General features: G+C 34.0%; 1 protein-coding gene across 4 annotated transcripts in view; it reads left to right on the top strand.

Moving 5' to 3' along the window:
- The first annotated feature begins 1,752 nt into the window (after nucleotides 1–1,752).
- The window catches only part of LOC114326026 (chloride channel protein 2), a 90,615-nt gene continuing 67,457 nt past the window's right edge, over nucleotides 1,753–24,910 (top strand). The window contains exons 1-3 of one of the 4 annotated variants that reach the window (XM_028274223.2): nucleotides 1,753–1,900; nucleotides 9,324–9,507; nucleotides 24,282–24,402. In XM_028274223.2, the coding sequence (XP_028130024.1) occupies nucleotides 9,355–9,507; nucleotides 24,282–24,402 (274 nt within the window). In that variant the 5' untranslated portion in view covers nucleotides 1,753–1,900; nucleotides 9,324–9,354. Of the gene's footprint in view, nucleotides 1,901–2,171; nucleotides 2,284–9,323; nucleotides 9,508–15,324; nucleotides 15,428–24,165; nucleotides 24,217–24,281; nucleotides 24,403–24,910 lie in introns of those variants that run through there. The other 3 variants (XM_028274222.2, XM_028274225.2, XM_028274224.2) reach the window with 3 other exon arrangements.

Here is a 24,910-nt window from a genome sequence, read left to right as displayed (position 1 = left end):
CGTAAAGTATCCTTAACAATAGTAACCTATACTTATTGTACGGTTATAGAGTATATTCCCATAGGTAAGCTGGTTAAGAGTAGATAACGATTTTTCATATGTAATTTAAAGTATTATCTGCATAAATGGCACAAAGAATATTTGCTACGAGAGGTATATGGTTCAAAATGCATACAGTATCACGACTAATAAGTTATGTTCACATACATGTAGAGTACTTACAGTTTTATTCCTTGATGACGTGTCACATCAGAGCTCTGATTGAATTCCATAATCCATTTGGTTCATTTGTAAGGCACTCACTAATACGCTAAATAAATCATCGTCGATAATACTGAGCAGATTGAATTATCTGAGCGGTATAAAACGATAGCAAAAAAAGCCGGTAAAATGCGGCCTTTTTACGAATAGCGGGAGCGTCGATAGATTAGAGATGATTCCCGTTAGGAAGCTTTTGACGATCTGCCCCGGCGAGGGGTTCAAATGCGAGTCTCAACAATAACCTGGAGTTTCCAGAAAGGTTACATAAATACTACTTGAATTTTAAGTAATCAGTAGTACAGGGGCGTAACTAATTATTTTAGTGAGCCGTGTATAATATATTTATTGTACTATAAGTATTTATTTATTTTTTTGTATTCTCTAATTAGAGCTTCCTGATCTAAATAATGGCCAAACGCTACTGGTCGTAGGTATTATTGCCAAAAAAAAACAAAAACTTTGTAGTAGAATTTGACAATATTATTAATTTATTATCGGTTTATAGTTCATCTGTTGCAGTTTTTTGTAATCATTAATGATTTCTCTTATTAAAAAAGACTTGCCAGCTTTTGAGATATGGTGTTATCGAAGATTGTGGAAAATATCATAGACACAACACGTAACAAACACGGAAATATTAAGATGAAAAAAGAAAAAGGTATACTCAACACTACGAAGGAAAGAAAAATAAGCTACTTTGCGTCACATGAATGAAAAATATGAGTGATACGATTGGACATACCTACAACGGAAAATGGAAGGAAAAAGAGGACCGGGACCGGGGAGACGACCAGAGACATGTAAAAGGATACACTTGGCTAGGGATATGCCACTCAATGCATCGAGGTGTAACGTCGACATAGGATTGAGTGGTCTAGCCATCTTTGTCAGTCACATGCGCGGGATCGCTTGGTTAAAAGAGATAGATAGACCAATGATCGACTGTTTCCATGCTGTTTCCGCGTTACGCTTTTTTGGTGAGTATGCCGAGTCTACGCTTAATATGTCAATGGAGATGACGCGCGTCCTGGTTGAAAAATTGAAAGCAGTAGAGTGGAAAAACAACAATAGAACTCTTCAGAACCGTTGTTGACAGAATAAAATTGACTATAATGATCGTCAGTGTCGTTAAAGGATGAGGCACACGAAGAAGAAGAATGATTTCTCTCCTTAATAAAATACAATGTCTGCATTTTTGTTCTAATTGTTTAATTCGGTTCATCTACAGATATTTCATTAAATTTTACTACTCGAGTTTTTGTAAGACGAGTGTACGTACTGAAATAATATCTCTATATTAAAAAATAGATTTTATGTACACAACGTTACAATAAACATCCACTTACAACTTCAAAGTGACTCTTACCAACACTTTCAAGTATAAGCGTGAGAATTAATTGGATAATTCTAGAACAATTGAAAAATTACGGCAACAGTCATCTTATCCGAGACATCCTCAGGACAAACCACTGTATTCCGTAACAGGAGGGAAATAAATGAAATGAGCATTGACCTATGTCTCTGATTAAAAACTTTGCTCGTCGGCATTGCAAATCTCTATTCAGTTGCTAAAAATCTTTCTCAGTTTAGTTGCTTACAATTGGTGATGGATTTTATCGATTTGTGTCGTTAATTTAAGGTAATGTAAACAGATTTCTTAATTTAGTATTATTCATTGTAATATACTTATGGCCAAAAAAATGCAACAACTAGGACAAATATTGTTTTAAATATTTATTTATGGAAGTGTACAATCTTATTACTTGATTAATAATGAGTGGCCCTCCTTGATTTTCTATGCATTAAGTTACTCTATGAGTGTATGAGGCATTGATTGAATTAAGTAGTCCATATCATATTGCGGAATACTCATCCATATTGTTCTTATATGGCATGCCACAGGTCTGATTAAAAACTTTGCTCGTCGGCATTGCAAATCTCTATTCAGTTGCTAAAAATCTTTCTCAGTTTAGTTGCTTACAATTGGTGATGGGTTTTATCGATTTGTGTCGTTAATTTAAGGTAATGTAAACAGATTTCTTAATTTAGTATTATTCATTGTAATATACTTATGGCCAAAAAAAATGCATCAACTAGGACAAATATTGTTTTAAATATTTATTTATGGAAGTGTACAATCTTATTATTTGATTAATAATCAGTGGCCCTCCTTGATTTTCTATGCACTGAGTTACTCTATGAGTCTATGAGGCATTGATTGAATTAAGTGGTCCATATCATATTGCGGAATACTCATCCATATTGTTCTTATGGCATGCCACAGGTCTTTGCTGGAGGACCTGGCAATCGATTTTGGTTGCCACCTGCCATATCTCACACATTTTCGATGGGTGATAAATCAGCGGACCATGATGGCCACTTCAAAGTCTCTATACCAAATTCTCGTATGAACTCCATGGTTTCACGAGCAATATGAGGTCTTGCGTTATCCTGTTGAAAAATCGCATTTGGAGTGGTTTGTAGATAGGGAAGCAAAACCGGTTTCAGTACTTTACCAAAATATGGTCGAGTTGTCAGTACTTGGTTGGCTTGCAGTATGACGTTCAACAGTCAAGTCTATATGTCGTCTCTCACCTCAAAAACGTCTAACCCTTAAGCGCCTATCAGAGTCACCCAAACTAGGGGTCGCCAAATTTTTGAAAATTTCAAGATCTTGTCTTGATCTTGTATTGATTTCAAGACAAAATCAAGACAAGAAGTAATTTTAGATTTCAAAACAAGACAAGAAATTGTATGTCAATACCAAAATTTCTTGTCAAGAAATCAAGAAATCTTGAAATATCTTGACTAGATAATAATGAAAACTCTAAAACGTATTTATTTGTGAAAAATATAATATATTTTAACATAAAATAACGTACTTCAATGTATTGAACACGTTTTTTGTTAAAACGATTTACAAAAATGTAAATCATGTAAATTTAACATACATTTTTTAATCGGAATTGATAAGCCATGAATTAAGGCAGGTAATTAAATTAAATTAATATTTATTGACGGAAAACTCCATTTTACAATTAAAATTAAAAGTCAAAATTAAACATTGAATACAAGTTAACTTACATTACTTACAATAAAACTAACAACATTAAAAAATTAAAATCAAATTAAAATAATTCACTTGAAATAATCTTTTTAAAAGCATTTAGTGTGACTCCCATAAAGTCTATATTTGGAAACTCATTTACACTAGAAACAATTCTATTTAAAGGCATATTTTCTGCATGACGTGTATTGCACGATCTAGCGGATAGCAAGGGACATCTTCTCAAATTCCTAGCTGGAACATAAAAATCTATTCGACCCAGAATGATAGGTGCAACAATAATACCATTTAACACCTTAAATACGAAATTAAGGTCAAAGTATGGCCTGCGATCCTCTAAACGGTGCAAATGAAACATCTGCATGACCTGCCTGGAATTCAATTGCATTCCTCTAGTACCTAATCTATACCGCAGATATCTAACGAATTTATTTTGAATCGATTCAATTCGATATTTGTGATTCTCATAACTTGGACTCCAAATCACTGAAAAATACTCTAGTAATGAACGAACATAACTCAAAAACAATCTCACAATTACAAACAAATTATTAAAATCATATGACATTCTGATGACTAACCCTAATGTCCGATTAGCACGCGCAATAATGGCATCATAATGGTCCACGAAACTTAGTTTACTATCCAGTAACACACCTAAATCCTTAATTACCTGAACCCTAGATAAATCCACATCTCCTATCTTGTATTTAAAATCACTGGTGGTCTTATTACGTGAAAAAATAATTTATGAGCATTTCGAAGCATTCAATTTAAGATTATTCTGGCACCAATGTACTAAAGAATCCAAGTCTCTCTGCAAACCCTCACAATCAGATTCTGACCTAATGCATTTAAATATCTTTAAGTCGTCTGCAAATATCAGATATTCAGATTTAAAGTTCCTACCAATATCATTTACCAACAACAGAAAAAGCTTAGGACCCAAATGGGAACCCTGCGGAACCCCTGACACGGCTTCAAATCCATTAGAAACACATCCTGCTGATCTTACTTGCAATGTTCTTCCTTGCAAATACGAAGTAAACCAAGCTAATAAAGAACCAGTGTTACCAAAGTTTCTCAGCTTTGTAATTAAGACATTATGATCTAGTAGGTCAAAGGCCTTACTGAAATCGGTGTGTATAGAGTGCACCTCGTAACCCTCATCCATTGCTGTACCTATACTATCGATATACAAAAAGAGGTTAGTGAGAGTAGAACGTCCGCCTACAAATCCATGTTGGTTGTCCGTAATAATGTTCCTAAAACAATTATCCAAACTTGGCAAAACCATTTTTTCAAATACTTTAGATAAGGCTGACTGAATACAAACTGGCCGATAATTTTTGATATCACTATGATCTCCTGCCTTGAAAATAGGACACACAAAGGAATGTTTCCATCTGTTCGGGAAAATTCCCGTCTGGAGAGATTTATTAAGAACATATACTAATGGTTCACACAAGGACACTGCACTTTCTCTTACGAACAAATTCGGTATCAAATCAGGGCCAGCCCCTTTATTGATATTTAATGACAACAACACATTCAGTAAATTGTCAAAAGTGACTTCGAGGTTACTAATTTTCACCTCCAGCTGTTGTGAGAAAATTTCATTACTCTCCAGGTTATCCAGAGATTTACCATTAAAAGTGCTGTTACAGTACCAAAATGTTTCGCAAACAACTCTGTTATTTTTTGTTTGTCATTCTCACTTTCCTCACCTAGAAACATAGAGCCAGGGAGAGTACCATGTCCGTTGGTTTTATTTTTGATGAACTTCCAAAATTGCATTGTAAGACTGCTTAGTGAGTGATGAGCATTCATCTCTCAAATTTTTAAATTCAATATAGTGGTGATACTTATTTGTAGTTTTATATTTTTTATGCGCAATCTTTTTGGCAATGACTTTACTCTTAAGTTCAGATGAGAACCAAACAGGAAAATTCGATCTTTTTACAGATATCTTTGGTACAAAAAGTTCGATTGCGTTCCAAATAATGGAATGAAAAGCATCTAAAATGTCAATAATACTTCTTATGGAGTCAACGTCTAGCCGATTTTCTGACTTTAAAAAAAAGCTGCTCTTAAAATTAGCCTTTCCGCAGGTACAGATGTGGCTAGCGTTCCGAGAAAATCCTTGGCCATTTTCGATAATTACGGGTAGACATTTTCGTGTCTTCTATACCAATCAAGTATATTTTCAGTCTCAGCATCTTCTGACCTAGACCCATTTAAGTATTTTTCGGCTCTGGTATTGAATTCTGTAGGTCATTATGGGATCTATTAGGCCGTGTAAGCACGCAACTCAATAAATAGGTCGCCGGGAATCGCCGGACCAGGTAATCAAGAAATTTCAAGATTTTGAAATTTCTTGAGTCAAGACAAGATATAAGATGTCAAGAAAACGTCAAGACAAGATTTTTTTAAATTTCTTGATTTTTTCTCAAGACAAGACAAGAAGTTCTTATCAAGACAAGACAAGAATTCTTGTCTTGTCGACACCTAACTCAAACAAAACCTAGATTCATCACCATCACTGAATCAGACAAAGTTCCATTGGCCATTCGAGTTTTTCCGAGCTCTGTACCATTCTAAGCGTCGAGCTTTATACTGTGGTGTCAAAGGTAACACCAAAATCAGACGGTAAGCTCTCAGTCTGATTCTAAGTAATCTTTGATGAACTGTTCTTCTTCAGACTACCCTTCCTCTAGCTGTAACTAAATTATTTTTTCTTGTTCTTCTTCAGCCTTCAGTAGTCCAACTTTGGACATAGGCCTCCCCCAATTCAATCCAGTGGTGTCTATTTTGCGCCACCTGTTTCTAGTTGTGTCCTCCAAACTTCTTTATGTCATCGGTCCATCTCATTTGTGGCCTTCGTCTACTTCTTTTTCCTAACCACTGTCTCCATTTTTGTATTTCGTTATTCCATCTTTTATCCTTCAGTCGGGCATTGTGTCCTGCGAAGCTCTATTTTAATTTGGCAGCATGTTCTCCTGCGTCTTTTACTTTGGTTTTGCTTCTAATCCATGTATTTGTTTTTTTGTCTATGAGCCTCACCCCGAGCATTGATCTTTCCATCGCTCTCTGTGCCTTTACTATTTTATCCATATTGGCCTTGGTGAGTGTCCACGTCTGTGAACCATACGTAAGTATAGGGAGGATACACTGATCATAAATTATCTCTTAGTTTATGTAAATTGTCACGTCTATTTCTGAGAGCAAATCACGGTCTTGTTATATTCTAGGACGTCCGGACCCTCCACGACGTCAATGAGTCTCAGTATTGGACCACATTCTCCAAACTGTTGATGAATTAGCCTCTACTCTTCGTAATTTGTATTTGCGAAAAAAAAACTTCAGTTAAAGAAAACATAACGAGGTAAAATTTTATTACCTACATTTCTATATATTTTTAGTTAAGACTTACAAAGACATACTTTTGATCCAAATAAATAACCGTATACAAAGTGTTGCTTTTTGTGGTCATCAGTATATTTTATTTTTACGCGTTATAATAATACGGTTCAAAAAAATATTCGAGAGCAGTATTCTGTTCCAGTTGTCCTTTTGTCCTTTGTGTGTTTCATTATCTGCCATTTTGGTATTTTCTTTGTTATTCATTGTTCATTCATTTTTTGTATATAATACCTATAACTTAATAAGTTTATTTGGCGATTATAGCGAATGTGAATTTCGTTGAGAAACTACAAGTTGAGCAAAAAATACGATCCTCGTATACCTTTGCTAGAAATTGTGCACAATATTAATTTCTGAGATGCCTATCTTACTCCGGCAATCGTTGTTTAACTTGCATTCGGTACGGAAATCCACTTATGGCTTTAAATTTGTTCTGAAGCTATTTCCTTGTGGCATTTTTATGATTAACTATTTAGATGGGAAATAAGCCACAATTAAATTGAAAAAAATATATCTTTATTAACGTTTCGACGCCCAAATCGGGTGTCAAAATTTTTGTTTAATTTAGTAGTATTTTATATTTTGACAACGACACCCGATTTGGGCATTGAAACGTTAATAAAATTAATTTTTTCATTTTAATTGTGGCTTATCTCCCATCTAAATAGTTAATTATGGCTTTAACCATTCGTCGAATTGACGTATTGCTGATGTTTAATTTCAGAGCTATTTGTCGACGTCTTAGCTTTGGTGACGTCAACAGCTGATTGAGGATACATCCATAATTTTAGTTTGTAGACATTGTTTTTGAGGATGTTAAGGAGAATACTGGGACCCATTTGCGAAAATGGTATATGGAGAATAAGGTTCAACCAAGAGTTCCAATACAAACACCCTCTATACTATAGAAAATTATGCAACATAACTGTGTGCTTCTTAAAGTGTTCACGCTATTTTTCAGAGACTAACTTTCAACTCAGCCAGTCTTGATAACTACATATTTCCGTACCAGCGAAAATAATACTCCACTACTTATTTGTGTGTCTACTCGTGACAAATGCTAGCGATTGCCATGTAAATCTTTATCTGGTCTGTAGTAGCACAGAAAAGCTGTACAGATGTGTTAAACCAAATATCCAATTTTTTTATCCAGAGTTTTCTTCTTCTTGAACCTAGCCTTTCAAATATTTTTCCTTGCAGGATGACTTGTAGGGGGCATATCTGGATTTATTTCGAATAAGGTATCCGAAGTATTGTAACTTTCGAGTTTTGGTAGTGGCCAGTATCTCTCAGTTCTTCTTCATTCTTCTGAGGACCTTCTCATTTGTGACTCGGTTAGTCAACGGGATCTTAAGTTTTCTTCATTATAGGCACATCTCAAATACTTCCAATTTTCTTCAGATATCTTTATTCAAGTTTCACGATCCACGCCAGAAAAAAGGACAGAGAAGACGTAGCATGGCAGTATTCTTACTTTTATAACAAGAGAGACGTTATGGCTCTTGAAAGAGGCATTCATCCGGCTGAAGATGGATGTAGCTTTTCCGATGCGCCTGGATGTTGATCATTATTCATTTATTATGGTGCCGAAACTTATGTAGCATGTATATCTGCTATGTAGCAGAAACTATTACAGATGTACAAAGAATTTTAGATAAGGTTGTTGCAACGAGTGAAGAATTTGGTCTGTCACTAGACATAAAGAAAACGAAATTCATGGTTAGACCAAAGAAAAATATTAGAAACATCAATCTACACGTAAATATTAAGACGAGTTCAGAATTATAACTATTTAGGGACAAACATTAGTGAAACAAACGATTATACCAAAGAAATCCGAATTAGAATAGAAAAGGCTAGAAGTGCATTCACTAATATGAAACAAATATTATGTAGTAGAAATCTTAGCCTACATCTTAGAAAGCGAGTAATAAAATGTTATATGTATTTTCTGTTCTTTTTTATGGTGCAGAGACATGAACTCTCAATAAACAATGCCTCAATAGATTGGAAGCATTTGAGATGTGGACGTATCGAAGAATACTGATAATCTCCTGGACAGACAGAATAACCAATGAGGAAGTACTAAGAATAATACAGAACAGCAGGGAGATACTGGATTCCATCAAAATAAGAAAACTTCAATACTTGGGTCATATAACACTATAGCACGTGGTGACAGATACGAACTCCTAAAATTAATTATGCAGGGAAAGATTCAAGGAAGGTGCAGCATAGGTAGGAGAAAAATGTCCTGAGTGAGATATCTCAGAGAATAGTCTGGATGCAGCTCAACTGAACTCTTTCGGACTGCAGTGTCAAAAGTGAGAATAGCAATGATGATTGCCAACCTTCGTCGCGGAGATGGCACCTAAAGAAGAAGATGGTGCTGAGGTAGTTGCAGCACATCACTCTTGTTACTGGGGTTTAGTTGACGTAGAGTGTTTGGAGCTTTGTCTTCTTTACGTTAATATTGAATATATTCCCTTTTTAGAAATACTAAATTTAATAAATAAATATAAATGTGTTAAATTTCTATTAGCTATATTAAAACAAACTACTGTCTTTACAGACATTTATTTGAAACTAAAGTTCCAAGCAAAATGGACTCATATTACGGTGAAGATAACGCAGAAGACCTTGATAAGGAATGGGAGGACTTCACAAAATTATTGGAAAAGAAAAAACGAAACAGTTCTCAAGGATTTTATCCATGTCCTCCTCCAGAAGATGTAGAAGATTACGTACAAACTCTGGTGAGTATTTTATATATTTATGTAACGGTGTGTACAGAAACAATAAATGTATTATTAACAATTCTACTCTCATTGTAAGCACTCTACTATTTATCACAAAATTTAATAAAAAAAAGAAATTAAAAGTAATTAAACATTCATTCGTAACAACTAAATTGACCTCTGCGATTTGGATATGTTTTTTTATCATTCCGTTAGCTCAGATTTGTGAACTATACAGATATATTTCAATTGACTTTTAGTCTATTGAAATGTTACATATTATATGCGGTACGATTCATTTTCAATCAAATTAAGTCAAAACAGAAAGTGAAACGTACGCCGATATGTGTAGTATATAGTATACAGTATACAAAATGTATATACACATCGACGTTCGTTTCAATTTATGTTTTGACTTAATTTGATTGAAAATGAATCGTACCGCATGGGAAAAGTTATAGCGGACGGACTATGTTAGGACTTGCATTTTTCAGAGGATGCAATTTTATTTTTTTGATGTGTTTGGGGATATGCTTAAGTTCAAGTTTGTGTAGTTGCCCCCCTTGACCCCGGCCGCCGTCTGGAAAAAGGGGTGTAAAGTGTTTTCACACTACCTATATGTATGAAATCTACTAATACGGAAATCTACGGATATCACTACCTACTAGCAATCCTATAGAAAATTTTATCAAACATTATTATCATAAAGAGTTATCTTCTTCTTAGCCTTCTATCGTCCACGTTTGGACATAGTCCTCTCCCAACTTCTTCCATCGGTCTCTATCCTGAGCAACATATTTCCAATTTCAAGAGTTCTATAGAACTGAATTTAAGCCATTCCCTTAAATTCTTCAACCGTGACAGTATCCTTCTCCCTATACTACTTCCTCCTCTTATCTTTCCCTTTATTACCAGTCTTATCATTTCATATAGCTGTCCCCTCATTACGTGTCCCAGATATTGTAACTTAATTCATTTTGATTGCGTTTATTATTGCGTTTATTGTTAATTATATATTAATACTTTATTATTGTGAGTGCGTTTATTATTGCCTATTCTTTGCCTACTTCTCGCAATACTTCCGTGTTCGATTTCTTCTGTGTATATTCTATTTTAAGCACCGTCCTGTAACACCACGTTTCAAATTTCAAAGGGGGGGCAGCTGCCCCTCCCCCTAGAAATTCGCCAAATTAAAAAATAAATAACTACAACTAAAAAGTAAATTTTTGATATTTTTCAATATTATAAATGTTGCTATTAGCATTGAAGACTTTACCTTTCAATTGCCAGATGACGCTAGTCACCTAATCCATACACGTCAGTTGCAATGTGGGGGTAAGCTTTCATGGTTGGTCACTTCGGGGATGGAGAAGCAGGCTTACGTCTCTCCGATGAGACTCCAATAAGAGTCGAAAATCGTCGATTCACAGTGCTGGACTGCGCTCCGTATTCTATTCTAAGTGAAAAATAAGATTGTTTTGCCTTCGCATTGCAACTGAATAAAAATGGTATACATTTTTATTTTATGTTAGTATTACTCCTTTAGAGTAACTAGGTCCATTTTCCGTCGGAACTTTAGTAAAGACAAAAGGAAGGAATTCTAAACCCTCGTCCTCAGCTTGAGGACGAGGGTTTAGAATTCCTTCCTTTTGTCTTTACTGCAGCATCCATTTGGCTTGCAAATTTAAGAAGCCTTGGAAGTGTCACCAGGGAAATGGACCAATAAGTTTTCAATTTAAAAATCTTTTAGTAATATTTTTAATATTATAAATGTTGCTATTAGGATTTCAATTGCCAGATGAACCTAGTCACCTAATCCATACACGTCAGTTGCAATGTGGGGGATGAACCCTCGTTGTTGGTCGCTTAGAGTATGGAACAGCAGGCCTACGTCTCTCCGATGAGACTCCAATAAGAGTCGAAAATCGTCGATTCAGAGTGCTGGACTGCGCTCCGTATTTTAAGTGAAAAATAAGATTGTTTTGCCTTCGCATTGCAACTGAATAAAAATGGTATACATTATTATTTTTATTTTAAAAAGTAAATAATTAAAAACAAGGACGTTTGATAATGCCGCTAATAACTTATATCGTCTTGGTTTTCCCAACTTAAAGGATTTATCTGTTTACTGCCAGTAGTGCCAGTGTTATTTACATAAGTACCTACAGCTTCTACAACGCTACAGCTACAGCTTCTAAAGCTACGTTCATTCTGACTCTTATTTTGATAGCTAAATATTCAGCTATGATGGAACCAGTTGTAAACGTACTTCAGTGTGTAACTTTGGATGCGGTTAAGGCATCCCAGCACAGGCTGTTACATCGGACCGTAACATAAGGTTACATATGAAATTATGATGATGGTAATATACTTGCAGATAAAATTGGAGTGGAAGAGGATATAAAGTTATTACCCCGTATTGTTGGGAGAGTATTGCATCGAACCAATTACACAGCAGAAAGCCCATCAGAATTTTGGCGGAGGTCTTTATAGTAGTCCCATATTTGGACTCCATAATTAGCTGTCTTGAAATTCGTTTTTCTGAATAAAAAACCCCGTCATTTGCATTATCTAAATTGCACCCAGATCAAATGTTAACAATGTCACTTAAAGATCTCATAGAATCTTGCAAACTCTTCTCCTATTTTTACGGATTATCGAATATTAAAAATTAATTGAACTTTGACAGGATAAATCTGAGTCAACGGCATAAATAGGTGTCCTAAAAGAGATTGAACATTTTTCCCCGAAACGAGGATAGGTTTAAAAATTTTGATTGCCTTATATTATTATTACCTTATATTATTACCTTGTACGACGTCTACTGTTGAATGATCCTTCACTAGCTTAAGAAGAATTAAAACCTGGTTGAGAAGGACTATGGCAGAAAGTTGGCTTAATGGCCTTGCAATGATGAGAGTGCACTGAAAGTATATTATGTAATTGAAAATTCGGAAGATTTTAGTAATAAAGTACTTAGTTGACAGATTTGTAAAGAATGTTTTAAATAATTTTTATTAATTTTCATATTTTTGTTTTTTTTAATTCTTTTAAAATTAACAACTTTTCTATAAAAATGTATTAAGTGTATATGAGTTAGAATATATAGTTACATACATAATTATCTGTTTTCTAATTTCATGTTTGTCCCCTCTTGTCCCCCCTTATCATGCTGGCTGGCGACACCCTTGGTTCTCGCTTTAATGTCCAGCTTTCAACTCCATATTGTAACTTTTATGGAATATTTATGATATTACCCAATATTATGAAAGTTTAGGTAATCACAGAATTTAATATTTATATGAAAAAAGTAGAAAGCCCAAGAAATCTACATTTCTTATTTACCATAACAATGACAGTGTGGTTGTAATATATAGCAATCGTGAGATAAATCATTTTGATTACGAATATAAATATTATTTAATCAATTATTACCAACAGGTCAACAGTTTAGTTAGCATTATAGACCTGGATCCCGCGTAAGAAAAAAAAGTTGATTAATAGCAAGCTGAAAATTTGTTAATAGATTAACGGTGTCTAGTCGGACAAACATTGATGCATGCGAATACTGGAACAGGGGAAGTTTTAACGGTGGACCATGATAAACGTGTCGTCCTGACAAGTTTATGATGGTGAAAAATAGCAAGTTGTTTTTAAGTTTATTCAATAATAGCCAACGTTATATAATATCTATATGAAAAATGTTTGTCCGACAAAAAGGTTGGGCATTTTAACGAGTCCGACACGTAGAACATGTCACATCACAGGAATTATGTTGGTGATGAATAGCAGTCTGATTTTTGCATGAGAGTTTAATGAAAGGTTAAAAAAGCAATTGGAAGTTCTGTCGGACAAAATTAATGGGAAATTTTCCTAGTCGGACATTCTAAACATGTAAGATATAGACAAAAATGTTGGTGATAAATAGCAAGCTAATTTTGATTTGTATATGTAAAAATTATATTTTGTAACGCAAAAAGTTATATGTCGGACAAAAAGTTTGGGCAAATCGAAGGAAATAAATAAAAAACATTTTTTCAGAATGACTTAGTCACATATTGATAAAGTTATTTTAGCTGTATATTATTATTTATATTCACATATTTGCATGTGCATATATATACATGCACACTCCAAAAACAGTGAGGTAAGTATCAATGCATGTATATATAGCAAAACAATTATTTTTTTGGGTGGAGTTTGTTCTAGATATTCTCAAAATGATAATAAAAAATGTCAAAGAACATGTGAAAGCAATCTCTTAGGGTTTTCTAATTAGGCGCATCAGAAAGTACGGAAAATTTCCTACAAAAAACGTTGTATACACTTTTTTCCATACTTAAATCTTAACCCTGTAAACGACATTGAAAAATGTGAAGAGTGTAAAACTCCGGTGCTTATAAGAACAGACGTAAATATGACACATTTTGCTTAGAAGTATGTATTATAATAGAAGGCTGCATTTGTCAGTGTGACACTTTGTGCTATACAAAGTAGTATTTGAAAGTACATGGTCTCTGAGTTTCTGTTTGCCACGTGTGTTGGAAATTAAAATTTATATTAACTATGGAGTGTTTTTGTGTCTATTTTTGAGTGTCAACAGTTTAAATTTTAAGTCGCCAAGTCAAAAGTGAAACCATTCAACGGAACATTTTTGAGTAATTTTCGAACATTTTACAAAGTTCGTAAAATGCTTGGTCATCAATTCAATGAGATTCAGTTGCCAGCTAATTGTGAAAATTCTACTGAATATCATTCTTCGTGCTGTAATGCTTTGCTTGATTGAAAAAGGGTACCTAAATAAATTATTATTAAAATTGTATAACGTAATTTTTCTCAACTTTCTACAAATGAAATATATTAATGTAATATGTCACATGGCTAGAAATAATTTGCTGCCAAAATAAATCGATTAGTTTAAATTTGAAGTTACGATTGCAATTTATTATGAATTATTGTCAAAAGTGACATTTTTCTTAAATGGAAATGTATTCATAGACATAAGGGTAGACAGGGAATCCAGTGCAAAAAGTCGATAGGTGGTCTATCTATCTCTTTTAACCAAGCGATCCCGCGCATGTGGCAGACAAAGATAGCTAGACCACTCAATCCATAATATACTTTGCCTGATCTACTATAAATGTATTACAGTGAGGTATCTAAATGATGTTGAGATAAATCGAAAGATATCGATTGTAATTGACTGCAGGTACTTTTGACATAGAATGATCACCCCTTATTGAAATTTCAAAAATTATTTTTTTAAATTGTCCGACTACAAAATCTACCCCTTATTTTTTTCCGACAACAGTCATTCTTGGTAAGGAATAATTTATTTAATTAAATTTCATCTTTGTCGGAAAGCTATTTATCACCAGCATTTTTGTGTATATCTTACCTGTTTAGAATGTCCGACCACGAAAACTTCCCATTAATTTTGTCGGACATAACTTCCAATTGCTTTTTTAACCTTTCATTAAACTCTCATCCAAAAATCAGACTGCTATTCATCACCAACATAATTCCGGTCATGTGACATGTTCTACGTGTCGGACTCGTTAAAATGCCCAACATTTTTGTCGGACAAACATTTTCTCATATATTATATAACGTTGGCTATCGAATAAACTTAAAAACAACTTGTTATTTTTCACAATCATAAACTTGTGAGGACGACACGTTTATCATGCTCCACAGTTAAAACTTCCCCTGTTCCAGTGTTCCCGTGCATCAAAGTTTGTCCGACTAGACACCGTTAAGCTATTAACAAATTTTCAGCTTGCTATTAATCAACTTTTTTTTCTTACGCGGGATCCAGGTCTATTAGATACTCTATTTTTAAAGAAATTTATAACCAAACAAAATAAATGTAATAGGTGGGTGTTGCAGTGTAGAGAGATATGATTTAATAAGTGAACCACATCAAAATTGGCTAAATGTATGTATATTTCTATAATAATTTTGTCAGGTTTGTAGTATATTAAACAAAAATATTTATTTGTGTAAGAGGTTATAATGATTTATTAAAACGTATGTAATGATACAAAGAATGTCAAACTACAACAAAAATGTTTGCAGGAATATTAAAATTTGTTTTATAAAACAGTTTAGTGAAATGGTTACAGAATAATTTTATTTGTTTAAGTGACTTTTGTACTTTAATACATGCATTACTTATCTTATGTATGCTGATTATTTGGAAACATCTTAAGAGTAAACAGTAGCGATCAACAGGTAGCAAAAACGCGTTCCAAAATTGCGGCTGTAATTTTAAATATTTTTTGGAGATATTTGGCACACGTATTCGAAATATAATAAAGAATGGCGGTACAGAGCCTAATTTGAAAAATATATTAATATGTGGAAATTACTCTGTAATTAAATACGATATTAAAAAAATAGCCTGTACAGCCATTAATAAGAACAAAAAAAATACACTTTCTTCAAATAAACTTTTTTATCCGATGCCTAGATTTTGTGTCATTTTGGAACTACTAAAATTTTTTATTTCATTAGTAGTTCCAAAATGACACAAAATCTAGGCATCGGATAAAAAAGTTTATTTGAAGAAAGTGTATTTTTTTGTTCTTCTTAATGGCGGTACAGGCTCGTTTTTTTCATATTGTATTTAATTACTGAGTAATTTCCACATATTAATATATTTTTCAAATTGGGCTCTGTACCGCCATTCTTTATTATATTACGAATACGTGTGCCAAATATCTCGAAAAAATATTCAAAATTACAGCCGAAATCTTGGAACGCGTTTTCGCTACCTGTTGATCGCTACTGTTTCCTCGGGTGGAGAAGGGCGGGATATACAACTTTCCCAAAACGGGATAGCTAAAGTTCTTTAAATCTAAGCTCCTTAACTATGCTAGTCGCATCTATCGTTTTTTACTAGTAACTTCCCAATGTATTCCTTTTTATGTCTAGCTATAGTTATTCTTCCATAGATTGATGATGACATACAAAATGTAATTTTGTATTAACTGTTTGTCTCGTTTATTTCTTTTCTTTTCTTTGGTTAGTGAAACATATTATTTTAATTTTTTTCCTTTGGCCTCTCCTACATTTTGATCTTCTTCCAAGTTTAGTTTGGGTTTTGTAATGGGCTTCTTCTCTATACATGCTTCGAGTTTTTCTTTGGAAGTTGTTGAAGTTAGCACAATAGTTTCTCCTCTTCGTTTATCTTCAGCATTCATTTTTATTTCTGACTGAGGAAGTGGAACTATTTCTTCAAATGTTACTTGAAAATTCGTGTTAATGTTCGAAGAAGAGGGGGTCACATTTTTTTAGAATTTACAGCAGGAAACAGAGGAAGGGATTTTATGCGAAATTTTCTTTTCTGCAAGCGGCTGATATGATTTTTGTGGTGTTAAAAATAATCTGGAGATGGTGTTTTTGGAGAATTCCAATATTTTCTGGAGCATTCCTTGCTTCTTGTTGGTGATGATATACGTGGTGAAGAATGCTTACTATTTTCTTAGACTGTACCAACTGCAAGATTGTTAAGAGGCATATCTGGTGGTGGTGGTATCGGGGGTGAAGAGCACTTATTATTTTCTTGGACCCTACTAATTGCAGTCTTCAAATATTTCCTGGTTGAAAGGTTGAATGCCTGTTTTTTAAACCCATTCACTGCTGTTTGGATCTAACTACTCTTATTATATGCGCCTCCACAAAGCTTACCGATTTGGCATATTGTAATTGGTCGACCTGGACGTTGCAACATTCATCTCTAAACTTTTGACGTGTAACATGTGCTTACTTATGACATAAATCTGACATCTAGAGGTTGTAAGCGGTATGTAAGTATATAGTAAGCGGTGGAAAGCATAGCATTAAATCAACGTTGCCTCCACTATCCTCAGTATAAAGGTACGTTTTTAATTTGATTTATTTATCTATATCAAGAATCTATAAAGCAGCAATTAGACTTGTATTGACATATACTGCAGAGACAAGGCCTGACACATCTAAAACGGGACGACTACTAGAAACAACAGAGATGAAAATACTTCGACGAATATCAGGGAAAAGTCTGTTGGATAGGGAGAGAATCTAAAACAAAAGAAGATCATGCAATGTAAACGATATAAATTGATGGGTGACAAAATGCAAACAGGAGTGAAACGAAGACATTAGTAGAATGGTAGAGCAAATGATAGTACGAATAGCACGAGATAAGTCACCAAGTGGGCGAAGAAGTATTGACAGACCAAGAAAAAGATGGTGCGATAATTTAAACAATTTAGGAGGCTAATCATCATCATCATCATTAGCCTCTCTCAATCCACTGCTGGATATAGGCCTCCCCTGTTTGTCTCCAAAGTGTTCTATCTTGTGCTTTTTGTGTCCAGTTTTTTGTTGTCTTTCGTAAGTCGTCTTGCCATCGTATTGGTGGTCTTCATCTGCTACGTTTATCGGCTCTTGGTCTCCATTCAACTAGTTTGCGAGTCCATCTTCCGTCCTTCATTCTGGCAACGTGCCCAGCCCATTTCCATTTTAAGTTACAGCTTCTTTCAATGACGTCTATGACTTTGGTCTTAGCTCGTAGATCTTCGTTTCTAATCCTGTCTCGGAGAGTGGCCCCTATCATTGATTGCTCCATTCTTCTCTGCGCTAGTCTTAGTTTTTGTGCGCTTTTATTTGTGAGCGATAATGTTTCTGCACCATAGGTCATCACCGGTAGCACGCATTGGTCGAAAACTTTTTTCTTCATGTTAGTTGGAATGTCACTCTTAAAAATGTCCCTAAGAGCTCCGTATGCTGCCCATCCTTGTATTATTCTTCTGGATACTTCTGTTGTTTGATTGTCCTTACCTATCTTAATTTCGTGACCCAGATATATATATATATATATATATATATATATATATATATATATATATATATATATATATATATATATATATTGATGTGATCTTGATTATTGATATGAGATAATATTCTTATTTGTCATTTAATTTAATCAATGCATTAATAATAATTTAATTAATTAACCAGATCACATATCAATATGTTTTCAATCTCAGGGCGAATTATAAAATTAATTACTTACTTACGTGGCTTCTCAGTATTTCTCAATGGTTCCTAATCGGGATAGGAAAGAAAAGAGTAAAATAATACACACATATGGGTTACAATTATAATCAAAATATTGTTTATTTTATTTAAATGGCAATCACTGCTTAATATTTACTATATCTTATTATTCCTAAACATAACATTTACACATGGGAATCTTATTTCCTTTTGGTTTCCAATTGAAAGTTTTTATTAACATTTAACTATTATGATTTATTAGCAACAATTCTATTTAATTTTGATGAAGCTTTTCTGATATTATTGATTATGTTCTTCAATTTTAAATGTGGTATTTAATACGAAAAACCCATACATTCATGTCCAAACAAATGAGACTGACCTTTTTCTGGTGAACTGAGAATGTCTTCACACAAGACCCGCTTCCTGCTATCCTTGGCTGCGATCAAAACCTCGTCCTGGCTTCCAGTAATGTTCTCCTTTGAAACTAGCTCGTATAGCTCTCGTTCCTGCTTCTGTCGTGATGCTGTGTTCTACCTTTTTCGAAACTGCAATCAGCTACCGGGACACTCTTGGCTCAAGGAGGTTCTTTACTCTCGACCTGGCCTACCTCTCGTTCCACGATAGATACTCCACACTCACGGAACTACACCGGCTTTCTCACTCTCCGTACACTACCGTCTACTACTGGACTTCACTTCTCGACAGCTCAAAACATTCTGATCTCTATTTGTCATTCATTCCCCTACTTTCTAAATATCCCTTCCAGATTCACAAATCAACCTTCCACCACCAACTCTCATTCGCAGTATTCCTCAAAACCAATTTTTAATCTTTCTAAATACGCTTAATGGATTTCAAAAAAAAATAGTTAATTCCCATTCTAAAATTACTTTCTACTATTTACAAAATTTAATGATCTATTATCTACTTCAACTGAGTCTTATTTAGCATAGGCTAATGATCGAACCTTCCGCGAACAACGATAATAACCTATTATCGATTTCACTTGAGTTTTATTTAGCATAGGCTAATGATCGAACCTTCCGCGAACAACGATAATGGTACGCGCCATTCACTTTGTTTATTCTAAGCGCATTGTCCCGAGTTTCGTTTAATCACTTCTTAAAATTAAATATAACAATTTGTTGTATACAGGTTGTTCTACATTTATATGCCCGTGGTTGAGAAAATTGAAAATATTTTATATTAAATTGAATCCTTTTTATAATTATCAAAATTTAATTTTCATATCAAATAGAAATATAACAATATATATATATATATATATATATATATATATATATATATATATATATATATATATATATATTGTCTACCAGTTCTATTTGTTCATTTTGTATTTCAAGGTGTTTACTTGGTACTAAGTTCGTCATATATTTTGTTTTTGTTATATTCATTTTTAAGCCTATTTTATGACATGCCGTACCAAGTTCTTCCAACATTTTCTTTATTTGTCCCAAATCGTCTGCAATCAGGACTATATCGTCTACGTAGCTTAGGTGGTGTAGCATCTCTCCGTCCACATTTATTCCTTTATCACCCCATTCGAGGGATTTGATCGCTTTTTCTAGAGCCGATATGAAAAGTTTAGGTGACAACGTATCCCCTTGACGGATACCTCTTTGGATTTTTATTTGTTTGCTGTTAGCGTGTAGTTGTATCGAGCTTGTCGCATTTTTATATATATTACATATTAGCCTCGAATATCGGCTATCAATGCGGCTCTCGTTTAGTGCTTCTATAACACTGTCGAGTTCTACTGAGTGGAATGCTTTGTGGAAATCTACGAATGCTAAAACTAAGGGCTTGTTATATTCTATGGATTTTTCGATGAGTTGTTTTATTGTTTGGAGGTGATCGTTGGTTCCAAAGTTTGCTCTGAATCCAGCTTGTTCTCTACTTTTATACAGGTCTAATTTCTTGTCTAATCTTGTGCTGATTACTCTCGTGAAAAGTTTATAAAGATGGTTTAACAGACTGATTGGTCGGTAATTTTCCAGATCAGTCAGGAGGCTAATACTGAAGAAGAAACAAGCTTTAAAGCCTACATACAAGAAGGAAGAAGAAGAAGAATTATTTTCATATACGTGTTTTTATATTATTGGCTACAGAAATCGATCATTCTATTTTATTTTCTATTTCTTTCCATTTCCCCGTATTCTCCCGTGCATCCACGTCCTTTGTTTATAACATTTCCTATCCTAGCGTCCCAGTCCCCTGGAACTAATTCTCTCTCTAGAACTAATTCATAATAACATGTTATTATAAACTATAATATTAAAGCCGAATCAATAAACTGTAAATCCCATTTTCATTGTAAAAAATATTATTAACATTGTAAAATGTGTAACAGCTTATTATAAAAAATATTGTTGATAATTATTGCATCGTAAATAAATATTTCTTTGAATAATCTACAAGCTCAAGAAACTGGGATTTTAGAGTAAACACGATACCGAGGACACTGCTTATCTTGACATCTGACGCCATGTCGTTCCATTTTATACAAAGCATCCGTTTTACAGAGCTACCCAAAATAAGAAATTTTCATAAATATTATATGACCTTTTAAAGTTAATTTCGAAACTATAGAAGCATATCGCTTATTAGCACAGCATTAGCTTCTTTAAATTATCTTGCTCCGTATTCGGAAGATATTCTAGGCGACTATAACATTCCATATAATTATACCAATTCGGATTTCGTGCTGGAAGGTCAACAATAGATAAAATATTTACGATCCGACAAATATTAGAAAAAAAACTGGGAATTCAACCGAAATGTACACCAAATTTTCGTAGATTTCCAGCAAGCATATGATTCGATAAAAAGAAGAGAACTATGGCTAGAAATGCTAGAAATGGGAATACCAAGAAAATTAGTGGAGTTGACTCAAATGTGCGTGACAGACTCACATACATAGATGTAAATAGGAAACAGAATGTCTATGCCATTTACTATAACATCAGGACTTAAACAAGGATACCCCTTATCATCGTTGCTATTCAATTTGGCCTTAGAATATGCAATAAGTAAAATATCATCTGAGCTCACAGGGTGATTTACAAATCGAAGATCAAAACTATTGTTAGCCTTTGCTGATGATCTAGATGCAGTCGCTCATTCTATACAAGAGGCGTGAAAGAGGTGTTTTCAGAACTCGAGGAAGAAACATGTAGTCTAGATATCCGAATAGATGAAGAGAAGACGAAATACATGCTCGTAACCAAAAATCCAAGACCAAGAGTTAGGCATAACATAACTATTAATTACCGCAACTTTGAAGTACTAAAATATTTTGAATATCTGGGGGCGGTAATCACAGATGACAACCACATAGAAAAAGAGGTCTCAGCAAGGATAGCTGCGGCTGCGGGGCATTATACTACCTATCATCATCAATAAGATCTAAGCTGCTAAAAGGAAAATCTAAATTAAGACTGTACATGTTGTCAATTATTCGTCCAGTTGGGAAGTGAAACATAAGTGAAATTCATTGAAAAACAGTGAAAAACATTCGTGAAATAAATAAGCTGCTGGTATTTGCAAGGAAGGTTCTCAGAATAATATTTTACCCTCAAAGAGATGAATTGACAGGAGAGTGGAGAAAGCAACTTAATGCTGAATTGGTGACTCTTCTGTATGGTACTGAAAACATCGTCAGACATATAAAAGCTACATAAACGGATAAAATGGGAAAGTCATGTGGTAAGGTGAGAGGAAGACAGCGTTAAAGACAGTACTTTTTGAGAGGCCAGACGGTAGAAGATCAGTAGACCGTCCCGTAAAAAGATGGAAGAATGATGTTGAAGCCGATTTATCTATGATTAGGATACACCAACGGGAAATGGAAGCGTAAAATGGAGGGCTATAGTAGATGCATCTAAGACTCACCCCTAGTTGTAAAGACAGTCAGGAGGGAGATCTTTTAAAGTTGTAGGCAGAATGGAAAAGAAATTCTAAATACATTAATTCTGAATGAATTCGACGAGTTATCAACCAAAAGGATAATTCTTCTTCTTTTGGTGAAGTACGCTATACAGAGTGTAGATGTTTACGTTATTTGGATTATGTGTAAGGATCCTTCGAAAAGTTATCAACCAAAAGGATAATTCTTCTTCTTCTTCTGGTGTAGTACGCTATACAGCGTGTACATATTTATGTTAATTGGATTATGTGTAAGGATCCTTCTTCTGCTCTTCTTATTATTTTATTGATACCAAGTATGTCGCACCAGTTTCTTATATCTCTGAACCATGAGTCTCGTCTGCAACCTGGTGCTCTCCAACCTTAAATTTTGCCCATTAAAAAATTATATTTGTTTCATCTTAACAGATGGCCTAGATATAAGACTTTTCTCTGTTTAACGATGTTTAGAAGCTCTGTTTGGATATTAGGTCTTCTTAAGACCTCTTCATTTGTGATATGGTGGACCCATGGAATTCTAAGCAATTTTCTGAGACACCACATTTCGAATACTCCAATACGGTTTAGCGATCTTACTTTAAGTGACAATTAAGCTACCGTACATTATTATTGGCCATATGTAGCATTTTGGGACGCGAACACGGAGACCCAAAGAGGTTTCGTGCTGACAAAGATAGTTATTGAATTTGGTGAAAATATTTCTAGCTATTGCTACTCGTATCTTCAGTTCTGCCTCGCAGTCCCATTGACTGTTTAAGGTAACTGAAAGATATTTATATTTCTCAACTTTGTTTATAAGCTGGTTGTTTATTTTCAACTTTTATTCCTCTCCCACTGTATTAATATGATTTACTATCTCTTGTAATTCTTCTAGGTTGTCTGCTATGATAACTGTATCATCGGCATATTGCAATGTATTTATAGGAATTCTATTTATTTTGATACATCTTTCATCTGCTGTGCAATTTGGAAGATCTTTTTTACATAGATGTTAAATAGTATAGGGGAGAGGGTTCTGCCCTGTCTCACACCCGCACTTATTTCTACTTGTTGTATATATAGATTGTTGGAGATATAAAAGGAGAATATGCATCGCAAATAAAACATATATCGGGCTTATCAAAAACTTAAGATCTGATTTCGTAACAGGAAGAACATATAAAATTTACAAGATATTGATTAGACCAGTCCTAACATATGGATGAGAAACATTGAAAATGCCAAAAAGCGATGACAGGAGAAAGTTTAGTAAAACCTTCCTCGTCAAAAATGTGCTTCTGAGAAATAAATGAAAATAAATAAATGAGGAGGTTTCAATACCACTCCGTAGAGTTCAGAAAAGCCTACGAAAAGCCTACGAAAATATAAATGTAGGAAATGTTCGTTACACAAATATATATAGGTAATAGTATAATCGTAAAGTATGAAGCATTTTATTCTCCAATAAGTTGCTTGTTTTATCTGCGAATAAAACTGTTTTTTGTAATTGGTGTCAATTGTAGGGAATGTATCACAATAATTATTATATTAATTATTGCATATGAAACTGTTCGACTCAGTAGACTATTTTATCGATGTTTACCAAAAAATTATTTAAAATAAAAACAATTTGTAAACAAATCAATCTGCAGTAATAAAAGACAAATTACACGAAAATTAAAAGATCAAAATAACGTCCATTCCCATTCAAATATGTTATTAAAATATCATTTGTTTCTCATAATAAAAGTAAGAAATATATAAAATATAAAATAAATTGTAAAATGTGTAAGTATAATTGAATTATTTTTTAGATGTACGGCCGCTATAGTAAACAATTGGGAGAATTGGCAAAACTAGAAGGCCTAAAAGCCGCTGAGAGAAAACGATTAAAAGAAGAAAAGGCACGGAAAAGTGAGCTAAGAGGATATCAAGGTAAGTTTTTAACCCTTTACTGCTGGCATGGATGTTTTAGGCCGTAGACTCTAATATGCGGTATGTCATACCGTTGCCTATTCTCCTTTGTTTTCGGTATAAATTTTTCTTATATCACTGTATTTATTTTTTACATCAACTACAGGATGATTCTTCACACTGCTATAGAAAAAAAATACTGCTCTAAATAAAATAAACTTTATTTTTTCAAGAAAATTATTAACGCATTCATGGTATTAAAAACTATGTTCGTATTTCTGTTTTGTCTGCTGCTACATGCCCGTTGCTGTCAATTACTTTATTTTTGGCCCTGTGTCCCTTATTTTCTTTCTTGTTTCTTTGTGTATCTTGGCATATATTGTTTTATCTGCAGTTTTAGTGATTCTGCCGTTATGCTGAAATACGGTATGCGGCAAGATAAACAGACCCGAAATCGGTGGCGCCCAAAATCCCCGACAGCCGAAATCTCGACGGCCAAAACACCGACACGCCAGAATCCCGACACGCC

This window comes from Diabrotica virgifera, chromosome 3, assembly GCF_917563875.1.
Source record: "Diabrotica virgifera virgifera chromosome 3, PGI_DIABVI_V3a".
In the NCBI taxonomy this organism is placed as follows: Eukaryota; Metazoa; Arthropoda; class Insecta; order Coleoptera; family Chrysomelidae; genus Diabrotica; species Diabrotica virgifera.
This window is presented reverse-complemented; position numbering and strand designations above follow the sequence as displayed.